The sequence below is a fragment of the Lipotes vexillifer genome, unplaced genomic scaffold (genome assembly GCF_000442215.2).
Source record: "Lipotes vexillifer unplaced genomic scaffold, Lipotes_vexillifer_v1.1 scaffold862, whole genome shotgun sequence".
NCBI lineage: Eukaryota > Metazoa > Chordata > Mammalia > Artiodactyla > Lipotidae > Lipotes > Lipotes vexillifer.
This window is the reverse complement of record NW_006786873.1, coordinates 252,825-267,607: the sequence shown is the minus strand read 5'-3', so window position 1 is coordinate 267,607 and position 14,783 is coordinate 252,825. Positions and strand designations below refer to the sequence as shown.

General features: G+C 54.8%; 3 protein-coding genes across 3 annotated transcripts in view; 2 read left to right on the top strand and 1 right to left on the bottom strand.

The window, feature by feature from the left end:
* The first annotated feature begins 807 nt into the window (after window positions 1-807).
* Window positions 808-3,597, top strand: EGFL8 (EGF like domain multiple 8). Its single transcript, XM_007459521.1, has 9 exons — window positions 808-863; window positions 1,383-1,511; window positions 1,722-1,844; window positions 1,952-2,064; window positions 2,165-2,260; window positions 2,367-2,537; window positions 2,628-2,707; window positions 2,786-2,939; window positions 3,236-3,597. Exons 2-9 carry the CDS (start codon window positions 1,411-1,413, stop codon window positions 3,283-3,285), a joined length of 888 nt encoding a protein of 295 aa, XP_007459583.1. The 5' UTR covers window positions 808-863; window positions 1,383-1,410; the 3' UTR covers window positions 3,286-3,597.
* Window positions 3,525-10,818, bottom strand: AGPAT1 (1-acylglycerol-3-phosphate O-acyltransferase 1). Its single transcript, XM_007459522.1, has 7 exons — window positions 10,524-10,818; window positions 6,501-6,697; window positions 6,140-6,273; window positions 5,735-5,910; window positions 5,484-5,579; window positions 5,287-5,359; window positions 3,525-4,768 (listed from the first exon to the last, which is right to left on the bottom strand). The coding sequence occupies exons 2-7, from the start codon at window positions 6,686-6,688 to the stop codon at window positions 4,584-4,586; spliced, it is 852 nt and encodes a 283-aa protein (XP_007459584.1). The 5' UTR covers window positions 6,689-6,697; window positions 10,524-10,818; the 3' UTR covers window positions 3,525-4,583.
* Window positions 10,819-13,108: 2,290 nt separating this feature from the next.
* The window catches only part of RNF5 (ring finger protein 5), a 2,752-nt gene continuing 1,077 nt past the window's right edge, over window positions 13,109-14,783 (top strand). Inside the window, exons 1-3 of the mRNA XM_007459510.1 lie at window positions 13,109-13,469; window positions 14,420-14,438; window positions 14,535-14,647. Of these exons, the coding sequence (XP_007459572.1) occupies window positions 13,330-13,469; window positions 14,420-14,438; window positions 14,535-14,647 (272 nt within the window). The 5' untranslated portion in view covers window positions 13,109-13,329. The remainder of the gene's footprint in view (window positions 13,470-14,419; window positions 14,439-14,534; window positions 14,648-14,783) is intronic.

Here is a 14,783-nt window from a genome sequence, read left to right as displayed (position 1 = left end):
GGGGGTTCCCTGATTCTCTGCGGGTTCTTCCCTGCTGAGGACAATTCTCTTCCTGTCCCAGCCTGTGATTGGGGGGCTGCGCCCAGGGCTCTAGTGGTTTGGGCCCCAGCCTCATGGGTGGAATGCGCCAGCCACCCCCCCAGGCTAGATGAGGGGGCTAAGGGTCAGGGTAGGCATTTGTTGTGCCCCTTTTTGACCTTTGTAGGCCAGAGCTGGGTGAGGGGCTGGACAATGAGCCTCCTCTTCCTGAAAGAAGGAATCTTGGTGGAGACAATAAGGCCCTGTCTGCTCTGGCGTGGGGGGCGGTGGCTGACTCAACTTTGCATACCCCCCCGACCAGGCCCTAACAAATGTCATCAAGAAATGGGGGCAATTTTCCCTTTACCGCCCTGGGCAGTCCCCACCGCACCCTTCTTTCTTTCCTCATCTGCTCTTGCCTTTTCTCCCATGACTTGACCCCACTTTGTTCTCTGCCAGCTCTGACTTTTCCTGCCCCTCAGTTCTACCCTAGCCTGTGTTGGGTTGAAGGATGGAGGGCAAGGGCCAGGGGTGCTGCTGGTGTTTAAAGCTAGTAGTCTCTGCTGATTTGGGGGAGTTCCAAAAATAAGGGGCCTCATAGGGTTGAGAAGAGACTTCTGAGGGGCCCTTTGCTTGGCTGGGGGGGGTGAAGGGAGTGGGATCTGGACCCCACTGAACTGACCAAGCTCCAGCTGTGGAGGAGGCTTGTGGGAGGGGGCAGGAATGGGAGGGCTCTGTCTGGCCCGCCCCTCCTCTCCTTTGCAGCCCGCGCAGCCCGCCCACCAGTCTGAGCTGCTGCTTCTGAGGCTGGTGGCCTGAAGTCTCCAGGAGAGGGGGAAAGACAGGTGGGGAGAGAACGTCAATGGGGAAAGACTGGGGGTCACTCAGAGTCTTAGAGTTGAGTGTGAGTTGGGTGTGTTGTCTGAGTGAGGGGAGTGGGTCCAGGGTGTATGTGGTGGTGTGGGTGCGTGAGGGTAGCAGGAATGTGTTTAAGGTGGGGTTTCCAGGTGTGTGGGTGTGTACAAGGTGTAAAGGGGTGTAATGGTGCATATCTGATATTTTGAAGGTAGGAGGATTAGGATGCAAGAGGGCACGTCAGAGACAGGAGAGTCATGAGGGGAGATGGAGGGAGTGTGTCGGGCTGTGAGCTTGTATGGTGCTGCATGGACCACGATGTGCTAAAGGAAGGGGGGTGTTAGTTAAATGTACCTGCGGGTGTAGACAATCCTGGTGGCTAGTGCAAGCGTGCAAATGAATGTCCTGCCCCACTTAAAGGGCACCAGCAGACTGCTCTTGTAAGGGTTGGAACTGGAGAAGTTAACAGGAGAGGGGAAGGGCCTCCATTAACCTCTTCTTGCCTGCAGCTGGCAGAGTCTGAAGTCAAGGAGAAGCATGGGGTCCGGGGCTGAGCTGTGCACTGTCTTAGGCGGACTCTCATTCCTCCTGCTACTGATGACAGGCGAGGGGGCCAAGGGTGGATCCCTCAAAGAGAGGTGATAACAGAGGGGGCAGGGCCAGGGGTGAGGTCTTCATGAAACCTGGGGCTGGGGCTTCACAGGTGGCAAAACAAAGTTCAGAATGGGGGGGAGGCTGTCATTTTTAGGGAGGGTGGGGCCTCAGTGGAGCCTGAAGGGAAGTGGGGCTCCTGGCTCCCCAGGGCCTGGCCCACTCAATGCCTCTCACTTTCCCCCGCATGGGTGCAGTCAGGGGGTCTGCTCCAAGCAGACGCTCGTGGTTCCACTCCGTTACAACGAGTCCTACAGCCAACCCGTATATAAGCCCTACTTGACTCTGTGCTCTGGAAGGCGTGTCTGCAGCACCTACAGGTGAGGGGCGGGGAGCCTGGGCTCTGAGGTCTCTCAAGAGGAACGAACCCCCAAAACCGGGACCAGGACCCATATGCCAATGTCCAGAGCCCGGCGCTGTGTTCCAGGACCACGTACCATGTGGCTTGGCGGGAGGTGAGGAGGGAAGTGCAGCAGACCCACGCCGTGTGCTGCCAGGGCTGGAAAAAGCGGCATCCCGGGGCGCTCACCTGTGATGAAGGTGAGGCTGGGTCTTCCCAGGCCTCGGGGGAGGTGCGCCCGGCCGGGCTGGAGAGCCAGGCCTTCCGCTCGGTTCTGAACCCCGCTTCCTGCGCCCGCAGCCATCTGCACCAAGCCCTGCCAGAACGGAGGCGTCTGCGTTCGGCCAGACCAGTGCGAGTGCGCCCCGGGCTGGGGTGGGAAGCACTGTCACGTGGGTGAGTTGTCTCGCCCTCCCTCGGGGTGGCGCCAGGACCTCCCTACCCGCTGTGGCGCCCCCCTCCGCCCCGCCCCCCTCAGCCCCCTCCTCTTTCCGGTAACTAGACGTGGATGAATGCAGGGCTGGCGTCACTGTCTGCTCGCACGGATGCCTCAATACAGCAGGCAGCTTCACCTGTGGCTGCCCCCAGGGCCTGGTGCTGGGCCCGGACGGGCGCACTTGCGCAGAAGGGGCCCCAGAGCCCCCAACCAGTGCCAGCATCCTCAGCGTGGCCGGTGAGTGGGTGGGTGCGTGGGGCATGTGGAGGGCCGGACCAGAGGCGGGGCCAGGGCAGTGGTCACGCTCGGCTCGCTCCTTTGTCCCAGTTCGGGAGGCTGGACACGATGAGCGTGCCCTGAGGCGGGCGATTCGCGAGCTGCGAGGGCGCCTGGAGCGGCTGGAGCAGGTGAGTGGAGATGCCTGGGGCCAAGTCTGGGTGCCAGACCCCACCCCCCAACACTCTGAGGTGTCTCTTCCTTTGTAGTGGGCCAGTCAGGCTGGGGCCTGGGTCCGAGCAGTGCTGCCCATGCCCCCAGAAGAGCTGCAGCCCGAACAGGTGGCAGAGCTGTGGGGACGAGGCGACAGGATTGAGTCTCTCAGTGACCAGGTTCTGCTGCTGGAGGAGCGGCTAGGTGCCTGTGAGTCCCCATGCCCCTCTCTGTGGGGACCCCCATCTCCCAACAGCTGCCCCCAGCTCTTCCAGACACATTTTCCCAACTCAGTTTTCTCTTGTCCAAAATCTCTTCTCCACTCACTCACCCCATACCTTCCCCAGATTTCCGCACTTTACCACCCCTTCTCCTGGTCTGTCTCCAACTTGGTGGTTCCACTTATTGGTGAGTGAGACTGTCAATCCTTCAGTGTCCAGGGCCCACTCCAGGCATCCAAGAAGTCCCCAGTCAGTGTGTCTGCCTGTCTCCTTGTCATTAACCAGGCTCCTGTGAGGACAACAGCCTGGGCCCAGGCCTCAATCGGCGGAGCTAAGGAGCCTCTGCAGAGCCCCTGCCCCACTAATTTATACAGAGACTGGACCCACTAGTCCTCTGGGATTGGCCAGCTGGGGAGCTGCAGATGAGGCCATCTGCCACTAAGGAGCAATGAATGATGGAAACTTTGGAAAGCTGAAGAAAGGAGGACTCGGCCTGCCCCCGAGTCTTCTGGCTGGGGCAGAGGCCTGGAGAACTGCTTTTTTAACTCCTTAACAAACGCAGCCACAAAGTGCCCAGATCTCTCTCAGTCTTTATTCTCGGTTTCTTGCTGTTATCCAGATTATGAATAAAAATCAACCACGCAAAACTGGGTCCCACCCTCTCCTTTTGCTCCCAGCCCCCCTCCGTGGTTGTGAGCACAGGTCTGGGGTGGCAGGCAGGGAGTGGCTAATGCCACAGGGAGGAAATGAAAACTGGCTCAGAGAGGGGAAGCCTCAAAAGAAAGAGAAATAAATTAAAAGCCCTCCCATCCCCTCCAGCCAGGGTTCAGTTCCTTTCCCCAACTCCCCAGGGTGAAGTGAGTGCAGCACCTGATGTCTGCCTCTTCCCCTTGTGTCTGGTTAGAATGGTACAGCAGGGCTGTAGGGGGCTTGGTGGGGCCAGGACCACTGAACAACTATACCCAGGGGATGAGGGGAAGCAGAAATGTGGCATCCAAGAGTGTGCTCAACCCTGGGCACTTGGACAAGGGCAGGGATGAGACCTCTGAGTGACAGAGTCCAGCCCCCACTGACAGGAGGCTCCACGGGAAGGAGGGAGAAGGTGCTGAGGAATGTTTCCAGGATGAGCCTGGGAGAAGTATTCCAGGCATCAGCTTCCAGCCACAGCGTGAGGAGTCGTCCCCACAAATGGATGAGTCCACTGAATCCGTGGACATGGGAGTGAGAAATTGTTCCACAGAATGGATGAATCCACTGGCCAATGTGGGGTGTAGAGGTAGAGAAGACCACAAAGGAAGAGGGTCCACTGGGGACAGAATGGAGTGTTCCTACCCTTGTGTAGGCTGAACCACTGAAGATGAGGGGGAGGCAACTGTCCCACAGACAGGATGGCACGGAAGGTGGGGTTCAGAGTGGAGGCCGCACCTAGGCAAGAGTCTGTTGGGGGGCGGTGCTGGGAAGGGGGCAGGGAGCAGTTCTGTAACCACATTCACTTCAGAAGTTGAAGATTCCAAAGAAGAGAACAGGTGGGGAGAGGGGAAATGAGGAAGAGGGCTTGGCCCAGCTTCAGGCCCACTGGGCTGGTAGGTGTGGAGACAGCGGTGGGGTGTGGGGGGGTAGATGGGAAGGGAGCTCAGAGCTGGGCCTCGCCCACCCCTCCAGGCTTCTTCAGATAGTCACCACCACCCCTGCCATCAGTGGAGATTTCCCGGAAAACGGTGAGCATGGAGTGTCGGACTGTGTCGGCCAGAGCTGGGACGTCATCTGGTGTCAGCCCTTCTGTGGGCACTGGGGGCAGCACCCGTACCTGACATCGCCCTGGGAGGGGGGTGAGCACCATCATGGCCTGTGTACCGGGACTCTGCCCACAGGTGGCGCCTGGCTTCGGAGCTCTCCTGATACTTAGTCCCCTGCTCAACCTTTCAGTTCTCTGCCTTGGACAACTCCCCCTCAGCTTACCAGCTGCCACCTGTTCTCTGAGGCCCTCCCTTGCAAAGCCTTCCCCAGCCCCAGTCCAGACACCTCAGCACCCTGCCGGCCCCACTGTCTGGGTTTAGTGTTCACCGCCAAATGCTATAACTGCACACACAGGCTTTATCTTTCCGCCTAGACAGTAATGGCCTCTCTTGGAGGGACCAAGTGTTACCCATCTAGCAAGGTATAGCGGGTGCTTAATAAATAATACTTATTGGCTGATGTGGGGTCACATTAGATAACCCTGTGGACATCTCAGAGCTGACACTGACTGAAGCTCCTGCCCCACGGGGATGTCCCTCTAGCCTCTCCCATGGCCCTTCTGGCCACCCCCGAACCCCAGATCTGCACAGAGCCCTCACCTGAAGTGAAGCGGCGCTCCTTCTTGCAGTAGAAGTCTTGGTAGGAGGACATGACTATGGGAACAATGGGAACCTGAGCAAGAGGAAAAGCGATCAGCCCACGGCTCCCTGCTGAGGTCCCCAGGACCAGCCTCTGCCAAGAGAGGAAGGGATGGTGGGGGCTTGAGGGGCCGTAGCAGACGGGAAGGAGTAATCACCTGGGCCTGCACTGCGAGGTGGAAGGCGCCACGTTTGAAGGGCAGCATGGAGCCATTGTGGTTTCTCGTGCCCTCAGGAAAAACCCAGACCCGTACCTGGGAAAGAAAGAGAGTCAAGGAAGACACATATATGGAGGGATCAGAAAATGGTTGTGATGCTGTAATGGGACTTGTGAGGCCTGGTGGCCCTGCACATCAGTTTATTTACAACTATTCTACTCCATAACCCCCATTTCCCCAGGGTGACTCACATCCTGTGTGAGCAGGGTCTGGGCGACCTCAGACATGACACTGATGGCATCCCCAGTGCGCTTCCGGTCAATGAAGATGACTCCCGCTAGCCAGCAGGCCAGCCCGGCAGAGCCGGCCCACAGCAGCTCGCGCTTGGCAATGGGCACACAGCGGCCTGGCAGTACCTCCATCATCCCTAGGGCAGAGGTGGGGGCGGGCGAGGGGTGGGGAAGCCCCAGAAAGTAAGAAAAGGTGACTAAAGGTGTATTATCTTGCTTATGAGGGCAGCTCTACCCCTGGCAAAGAGGCCTGCAGGGGGAGCAATGGGGCAACGCCCCAGATGAGGGAGGGTTGAGGACCTCTAGGGGGAGGAGATACCAGGGAGGGCTGCAGGAGGATGGGCGTGGCTAGGGGAGGCTGCTCACCAAGCAGGTCGAGGGAGCTCTGGTGGTTGGAGACAACAACGTAGGGCTGTGAAGGAGGGAAGTGGTGAGCCCCTCGTACCTCCACTCGGATCCCGTACAAGTATTTGATGTGGAGCAGCATCAGACGCAAGATCCTGTGGAGGTTCCACATGGCAAGGGGTTCCAGCGGGACCTGCTGACATCCACCTGCAGGCCCCAGCCCCCCTCCCCGGCCCCTGTCTTCCTGGGCATCTTTGCAGTCTTCTCCGCTTCCTTTTCCCTGGGCTCGCTCAGTGTCTCCTACACACTCAGTGCCCTCCCCAGCCCCTGCTTGCTTCTGACCCTAAGGTTCCCTCATCACCCAAAACCCCTTGCCCCTCACTTCATGTTCTCGACGTTGCGTCCTCGCACGGCACACACAGGGATGGCGAGCACAGCCAGGAAGAGGATCCAGCCATTGTAGAAGGCCATCTTGAAGAAGTACTTGGCACTGGGGCTGCAGAACCACAGAGTGGGCAGCAGCAGGGAGAGCAGCAGCAGTAGAGGCCACACCCCTGGCCACAGCTCCATTCTGGTCACCTGCAGGGGACGGGGCGAAGGACAGAACCAGTGGGCCCGGTTCCTGGATTGGGGACGGGGCGGGCAAGGTGCAGAAGGCAGGGTCTGGGGGGGCTCTGGGGGCCAGGGCTCCCATTAAAACCTATCCAGAAAGCCTCTCTAGGATGGGGGCGGTGGGGATGGGAGCTCAGGACTGCTCTCCCACCCCTCTCCCTGAAGGATCCAGATACATTCAGACATGAGACACAAGACATGGACATCCACAACTCACAGACACATGACAACAACAGGACATTAATAATAGCTAACGCTTGTAGCTAGTAAGGATCTTATAATGGTCTGTCGCTCTGCTGTCCAATATGGTAGCCACCAGCCACATATGGCAACTGAGCACTTGAAATGTGGCCTAGTCTGCATTGAGGGATGCTTAGAGATATAAAATACATATCAGATTTCAAAGACTCTGAAGGAAAACCAGAATGTAAAATATCCCATTAATAATCTTTTATATTGATTACACTGTGAAATTATAACCTTTTGGACATACTGGGTTCAATACACTAAAATTAATTTCACCCTGCTACTTTTACCTTTTTTATGTAGCTACCAGAAAATTAAAAATTACATATGTGGCTTGCATTATAGTTCTGTTGGACAGGGCTGGTCTATATACTATGTTAAGTCCTTAAATATGCAACACCCGATTTACATTTTAAAGGAGACAGACCCAGAAAGGTTAAAAAACTTACCTGAGGTGATATGACTCCTAGAGGCACTTCCTAGCTTAAAGCTAAGCAGCTTGTGCTCCTAACCACTTGGTTATGCTGCTGCCTGTATATATACACACAAATGCACACACAGCACGCAGCAGATACAGTGGAAATGACAAAACACAGACATTCTCCAGGGGCTGACTGGCAAGAATAAAGGCTCTTGTCACTAACGCAAACTCAGACACACACAGCCATACAAAGACTGACCTGTTCACACACATACGCAAACTTACAATCACACCCATGACCGATAAAGGATGGTAAATTCATACCCAGTAAAACCCCTCTCCACCCAGGCAGGTTCCCTGTTCCCAGATAAACCCATGGACATACCTATATCTATTAATCCTGCTTCCACAAACAGGCAAACAAATCCCACCACCCACTTCCCTCCCTCCCAGCAACACTGCAGGCAATGTGGTCAGACATGCAGTGTATAAGGCTTCACCAAGCGAAAAAAGGAGGGCAGAGAGTAAAAGGGTCATTACACCACCTGCCCTGGGAGAGGAAAGAGCTAAGGAGGAAGAGGCTCTTCCTCCTTCCTCCACTCTGCCCCACAGTTTGGGGCAGGGTCACAATTCACACAAATGGTGTTCAGGCAAATATCTGTCACTCATATCAAGGCCAAAGGCACGCGCTTCCAATGACAGAAGGGCTGTGCTCCAAGGTAAGTCCATTGCCAAGGGTGAAGGTAACAGGTGATAGAGGAAATGGGACTCTGCCAGCTCTAGGACAATAGGCTTTCTGAGTTGCTTCATCCTACTGCCCCCGCAAGTTGGAACAAGCGCTTCTCCCCTGGACTATTTGCAACAGTCTCCTAACTCTTCCCCTTCAATCCATCTTCCACATGGCAACCACAGATGTTTCTGTGGCACAAATTTGAGCATCTCTCTTGACCAAAGGCCCTTCTTGACAAGTTGACTTCTGCTTACACCTTTGGCCACATCCCTACAAAAGCCTTTTCGCTCTAGTCAAACTGACTTACTTCAGTTCCTCAGACACACCAGTATCTTTCACGCTTCTGTGCCATGAACATGCTGTTCCCTTTGGCTGGAATGTTCTCCTGCCTCTTCACTGCCTTATACAGTTCAGTGTCAGTTTTTGGAGGTCTTCCTGAACCCCTCCAGGCCTGTGTTTTCATTACACTTTTACCTTGATCACTGATTCTCCAAGTGCAGAAAAATAAATCCTTGGACCTCACCCCAGATTACTGAATCAGAAATTTAGGCCATTGGGCCCATGCATCTGTATACTATTTTTTTTTAACAAGCCATCCAGGTGAGTCTGATGTGCACATAAGTTTGAGAACCACCCATCTTGACACTAGACAGGGTGTAACCACTTGAGGTTATCTTTGTTTCCCTCTGTAACGTGTAAGCAGCTTGAGGACAGAGATTTTCTTATTCCCAATGCCCAGGACGGAAGGAAGCAGAGAAGATGCTCAATAAACATTTGCTGAACAGATTATAAGGCTGTGTACATACCCACATAGCCATGATTAACGAGACAACAGTTCTGAACAACAATCAAGACAGCTACCCTCTTGAGGACTATTAACTATGAAAAGAAAAGCCACCAAGAAAGCAATGAACACACCAGGCCTAACAGTAACCTACTCTGGATATACATACACAATACAGGGTCACGGTGAAGGCAGAGTGACAGCAATCTAGACAAGATGGCACATACAATCTTGCACACAAGAGAAACATACAGAAAGGGGATTAACATGCCACAGGGGAAAGATGCCGCTGTCATCAAATACATGCCAACAGTGCAAAGAGCGGGAGACAGATAATGTACACGGCAGAGCTGACGCTGTGCTATGCATTGAGCTCCATGGACACGGACTGTTCACAGGCACCGGATGTAACGTGTATGAAGAGACACAGGCCAGCGGGGTCAGCAAGGTAAGGCGTATGGGGATGGTTCTTTAGGGACATGGAGGCCCAGTTACCTTTTTCTCTAATATGTGACATTAAGTGACTCTCTCCAGAGCAGGGATGTCCAAGGATTTATAAGCACAATGGAGTGCCAAGTGAGTTAATGAGCATACAGCGCACAAAATATATTGGCAATAAAATTATGAAATAAATAGTCTATGTAACCAGAAGCACACAAGCTGTGGATGTGTCACATCAGCACATCATGCGAAGGGGCACACATGTGTGCGGTGTGAATTGGGACTGGGAAAACACATGCAATAAACAGGCCAATCCGATCACAACATGAGTGTGCGCTAGTCAGCTAAGCCACGAGATCCCACACACGAAGACGACTGCATATGGTGGGACTATGTACATAACCTGTGAGCCCTAACAAAATAAGGTATGATCTCTACATGCTAAAGTAAACATAAGATGTGCAAGAAACATGAAACCACATAACAGATGCAACAGATGAGAACACACATGTGAACACGTCAAGACTGGACATGAGACACGGACATAAGATATGAGGACAGGCAATTCTGATGGAAGATAACACATCATTTCTCCACAACCCATGGAGAGCACAGGACAAACTAGCTGCACACAAGCCATTAAACACATCAGAGGCACACCCACTCAATGTAGAAAACATGGTCCCCCACAAGGCATCTGTATGTCAGTAAGGGTCGAACACAGCATGGAAGGCCACTGAGAAACAAGAGGTCCTGTGCCTTGAGAGAAACAGGTGGCTCAGGGCATCCCTAGGAAGCAAATTCTGCTGGGGAAAGGAGGGCACTAAACTGCCTTCTGCCTGCCACTACCCCGCAAGGGTCACGTGGGGCCAAAGGGCAAGAAAAGGAACTGGGGAAGGTGTTGGGGCTTTCCTCTCCAAGATTCCCTGTCCACACCCCCATCTCAAGTTCGCAGGGTCTCCACCTCTCCTCCCTCGTGTCTCTTCCATCCTTCCTCCCTCTCAGGCCCCCTCTCCTTTCCCCAGCACCCCTCTCCCAAGTCGGCCCGCATCCTTCTCCCACCAAGCCTCTCCCCAGCCCACCCTCCCAGACCCAATCTTTCCCCCATCCCCTCCTCCACATCCCTTTTAGCCCCTCCTCCCTCCTCCTCCCATCCCTTTCCTGCCCCCACCTCAGTGGGGTGGGGGGCCTGGGGGGCTGGCCCCCTCCCCAGCCAGGATGCGGCAGCGGTGGTGGCGGGTGGCTGTGTCTCTGCCTCTGTCGGGGTGTCGGTGCCAAGGGGGCGACAGGATTTGGGGGTGTCCTAGCCCCGGCCGATGGAGGGGAGGTGAGAGTGGGAGGCTGGGCCCATAGCGGTAGGAATGGTGGGGGGTTGTCCCCCCAGCTCCCTCCCTCCCTCCCTTCCTGCTGTCTCTCTGAGGGCTGGGGCTGCTGCTGCCGCTATCCCCCGCCACCCCTCCCCACGCCCGCTGATTTCCGGGGCTGGCCAGGAAGTAGGGGGCGGTGATGGGCGCCCTGTTTTGCCAATCGCCTCCCGGGGACCCAGGCATCTCCTCCCCACATGTTTCAGTCTCCTCTTGCTAGCTCCACCCTACGAGAGCTCAGCTGGGCTCCGTCTCGGTCTCTCTGGCCTTTTCTGGGTCCAGCTGCACCTTCTTTTCTCCAACTTCCTTTCAGCACACATGGCTTGCGTGTCCCTTGGTGCTGTATTCCTTCCTTGGCCCGTTCCTTCTCATTCTCCATCAGCTCTCCTCTTATTGTCAACTTGTTTCTTTTTTTCTCTTTAACTCCCACATCTGCTGCTTATTCCCTCCAACTCCAACCCTTTTCCATCTCCCTCTTCCTGTTCCCCCATTCAAGTCCAAATATTTATCAAGCACCTACTATATGCCAAGCTCTGAGTTCTTCACCTCTCTTCTTTTTCTCTCCAGGACTCCATCTCACCCCACCTCACCCTCCAGCCCTTTGTCCCTGCCACTATCTCCCAGCAGTCCAACTCCCTCCTCCACTGACCTCCTCCCACCCCCCACCCCTTCCTGGGCTTTGGAGAGAAGGGACGCTCTCAGGCCCTCTCCCTGCCCGTTTCCTTCTGTGATGTACTTTAACCTCAGTACCTTTTCTTTTCTAGTTCCTTCCTTATCAGTCTCCTTACTCACCCAAGCTGAGACTACCCCTCTCCTCAACGTAGAAAAAATGTACTCTTCTTCCGATGGAAACTGGGCATTAGGGTTGCTTTCTTGAAAAAATAAGTGAGGAAGAATGCTGATTCCTCTGGGATAAGCATGCCTCCTTAATTTTGTAGTATGTACCTAGCTCTCTCTCCAGCCCCTGCTGCCCTCTCCCCCATACTCCCATCATCCCCTTATCAGGATCATTCCATCACTCCTCCCTTCTTGGTCTCCACTTCTGCCTCTCAATAGGGTTTTCCCCTAAACCTCTACACGCTTCCGGAACACTAACCTCCCCTGCCGTAGGCAGCTCCTAACTTCTCACCGTTCCTCACTGAGTCACGTGGGATCTTTTATCAGGATGTTGTTGAAGAACCCTCAGCTTGTGTCTGGCCTCCACCCCCACTAGATACCTTTGCCCTGAAAGAGTTTACACGCCCTGAGGAACAAGATGTAAAGAACACTGGTAATGGGAGGACTGTTACCTAGTTCTGCTCCTTGAGCCACAGTGAGGGCCAGGGACTGTAGAAAAGGCCCAGACTCGTACGAAAGGCCCAAACTCTGAAGCAGCTTGCCCAAGTCCCAGGGGTCCAGCCCAGGAGGAAGACCCCAGTTCTGCGGGGCACAGTACAAGAAGGAAGGGGCGGGCCTAACCCCTTTCCGCCGCGGGTCGCCTAAAAGGGGGTGGATCTTGCCTCTTCACCCACTCACAAAGGGGTGGAGCTAGACCTTTTCGGCTCTTAAGGTTTAAAACGGTGTCTAGGGCAACTCTGTTCTACTCTGTGTCACATTAAAAAGGGGATGGGCCTTCACTTCATTTCTGCTCTGTAAATCACCTAAAGAGGGGCGGGCTGAGTCGTCCAGCCGAGGGAGATGGGTTAACACCAGCGCCGCAGATCGATGCTCGCACCATCCAAACGTCGGGCTAATCCCAGTTCTGCTCCCTTCTTCACTAAGAGGGAGGGGCGGACCCAAGTTCTGCTCTTTACGTCACCGAAGGAAGCCGTAGCCATTTTGAACCCTGCGACCCTAGCATTTGTCCTCTTTTCCGAGCTCTTCGCCTTCTTTTCCGACCTCGGCCAATCAGGGGCGAAAAAAACGGCCCAATCAGTCGAGAGAGATCGCAGTCGGAGGACCCGGATGAGGCCGAGACAAGGCTTTTGAACCCCAAATCCTGCCAATTGTAGAGCAGTCACCCTGGCGACAGTATAGCGGTGAAGGGGTGGGACCAGAGAAAGCTCAACTCTCATAGGATTGGCCCACCCCATCCCTCCTCTTACTGCGCACGCGGGCTTTACCTGGCCTCCATTTTCCGTCGAGTTCTAGCCAATTAGTTGCTTTGGAGCTATACGCTCCAAAGTCCAAAGGAATCCGGACGTTCTCTGAAAGAGGAAGTAAAAGAAAGACAGGGGCTTGTAGTGGGCGAGGTCTAAGTAGTCTTGAGCCAATTACTTCTGGCCTTTGGTTATGACTGGCAACTACTCAGACGAATAAAGCCCTCCCTGGCCGGGGCGACAGGACGTATGGAATATTTACCAATCCCATGGCATTGCAAACTGACTGTGACTGTTTTAGCCAATAGTCATTGTGCAAGGGCGGGACCGCGTAAACCTCTTTCCTCCCCCGCCCTTTGGACCAGTCCTTTCTTTCGATTCTGTATGATTGGCAGACACTGAGACCAATAGTGATTAGAAAACCTTGAAGCCTGCCAAAAGATCGTGGGCAGGAGGCGGTTTCTCGTTTGTTGCGGCGTCTGTATGTGTGTTTCGGGGGATTAAGGGGCACGCGGGGGGCAAAACAGTACCGGCCATGGCAGCAGCGGAGGAGGAGGACGGGGGCCCCGAAGGGCCAAACCGCGAGCGGGGCGGGGCGGGCGCGACCTTCGAATGTAATATATGTCTGGAGACTGCTCGGGAAGCTGTGGTCAGTGTGTGTGGCCACCTGTACTGGTGAGAATCTGAGAGGGGTGCGAAAAGGAGTGGGGCTTAGATTTATACTGGGGAGGCTGGGGGCGGGGAGGACCATACAGTCATACAAATAATCGGAGGGCACATTCTCATAGGTGAGGCTTGAGGGGGGTTCTTACGTGTTTTGGAGTATGTGCGGGCGAGAGGGTCACGTCTGTACAGAGGAGAACTGTGGAGAGGAAAGTCATAGCAACTAGGTGCCAACCTAGTTGTGTTAAGAGGTGCGTTAAGAGGAAGTGGGGCGCAGGGGGTGGGCACTGCACATCTGTGCAGGCGAGACGCGAGCCATCTTACCCCAGGGAAGGGAGGGGTCTTAGCTGTACAGGTGGGATCGGATTAGACTCAAAGGTGAGGGGAGGCACGCATCAGTTGAGTAGGGGGACATCTAGGGAAGGTGGGATCACATGCAGGTGAGATATGGCAAGGGGTGGTATGAGAAACTTGGGGACAAGGGCACTGTGGAGGGGCAGCCCCCAAAGGTTAAGGAGTTGTGGAAATAGGGACTTTGTTGGGCATAGGAGAGAGGAAAAGGAGTAGCGGGAGAAGGTGCTGGTAAAGGGGGTTTGGTTTGGGAGTGATGGGGGCAAGGATAGGGCTGGGGCTGAAAGAGGAGACCTGGAAATGGGTGGTTGAACAGGACTGGAAATTAAGTCGAAAGGCAGAGAAGGGAGGGGTGAGGATTTGTATGTGTGTGTGTGTTTGCTGGGGGAGAGGAGAGAGGAGAGGGTTGAGCATGTTGAGGATGGATGTAGCTTTAGGTGTTGGAAGATCAGAGAAGCAGCAAGGCCAAGTTGGCTAGTATGGTAGAGGTTGTGGAGAATATGAAAAGAAACAGCAGGTAACACCTGGTAAGAGGGGGAAAGATGGGACTCTGAGGTTGGGTCTGTGTCTCTTTTGTGTAACTGGTTTGACCTTTCTCGTTCCCCTTCCAGTTGGCCCTGTCTCCATCAGGTGCGTACGCAGAGGACATGAAGAGGGAGATGGGGAGGTCTGAGGAGCTGGAAGACCCTTCTGTGTACTGGAAACCACTACATTTTTTTCCCCCAGTGGCTGGAGGCACGGCCAGAGCGGCAAGAGTGCCCAGTGTGTAAAGCTGGGATCAGCAGAGAAAAGGTTGTCCCCCTTTACGGGCGAGGGAGCCAGAAGCCTCGGGATCCCAGGTGAGAGAGGGTAGGTGATGCTGAGGGAAGGTGGAAGGTTCTGCTTGGGGAGTGGGGTATGGAAGAGGAGGGACTGTTTCCTGCGGATAGGCCCTCTCCCCTTCCTCAGATTGAAAACCCCACCCCGCCCCCCGGG

Coding starts and splice junctions, on each gene's coding strand:
- EGFL8 (XM_007459521.1), top strand. CDS start 1,411: ATGGGGTCCGGGGCTGAGCTGTGCACTGTCTTAGGCGGACTCTCATTC. Junction 2,065..2,164: donor GGCGCTCACCTGTGATGAAG/GTGAGGCTGGGT, acceptor CTGCGCCCGCAG/CCATCTGCACCAAGCCCTGC. Junction 2,261..2,366: donor TGGGAAGCACTGTCACGTGG/GTGAGTTGTCTC, acceptor TCCGGTAACTAG/ACGTGGATGAATGCAGGGCT.
- AGPAT1 (XM_007459522.1), bottom strand. CDS start 6,688: ATGGAGCTGTGGCCAGGGGTGTGGCCTCTACTGCTGCTGCTCTCCCTG. Junction 5,911..6,139: donor GAGCTCCCTCGACCTGCTTG/GTGAGCAGCCTC, acceptor CCTCTGCCCTAG/GGATGATGGAGGTACTGCCA. Junction 4,769..5,286: donor GGAGCGCCGCTTCACTTCAG/GTGAGGGCTCTG, acceptor CCCCCCTCCCAG/GGCGATGTCAGGTACGGGTG.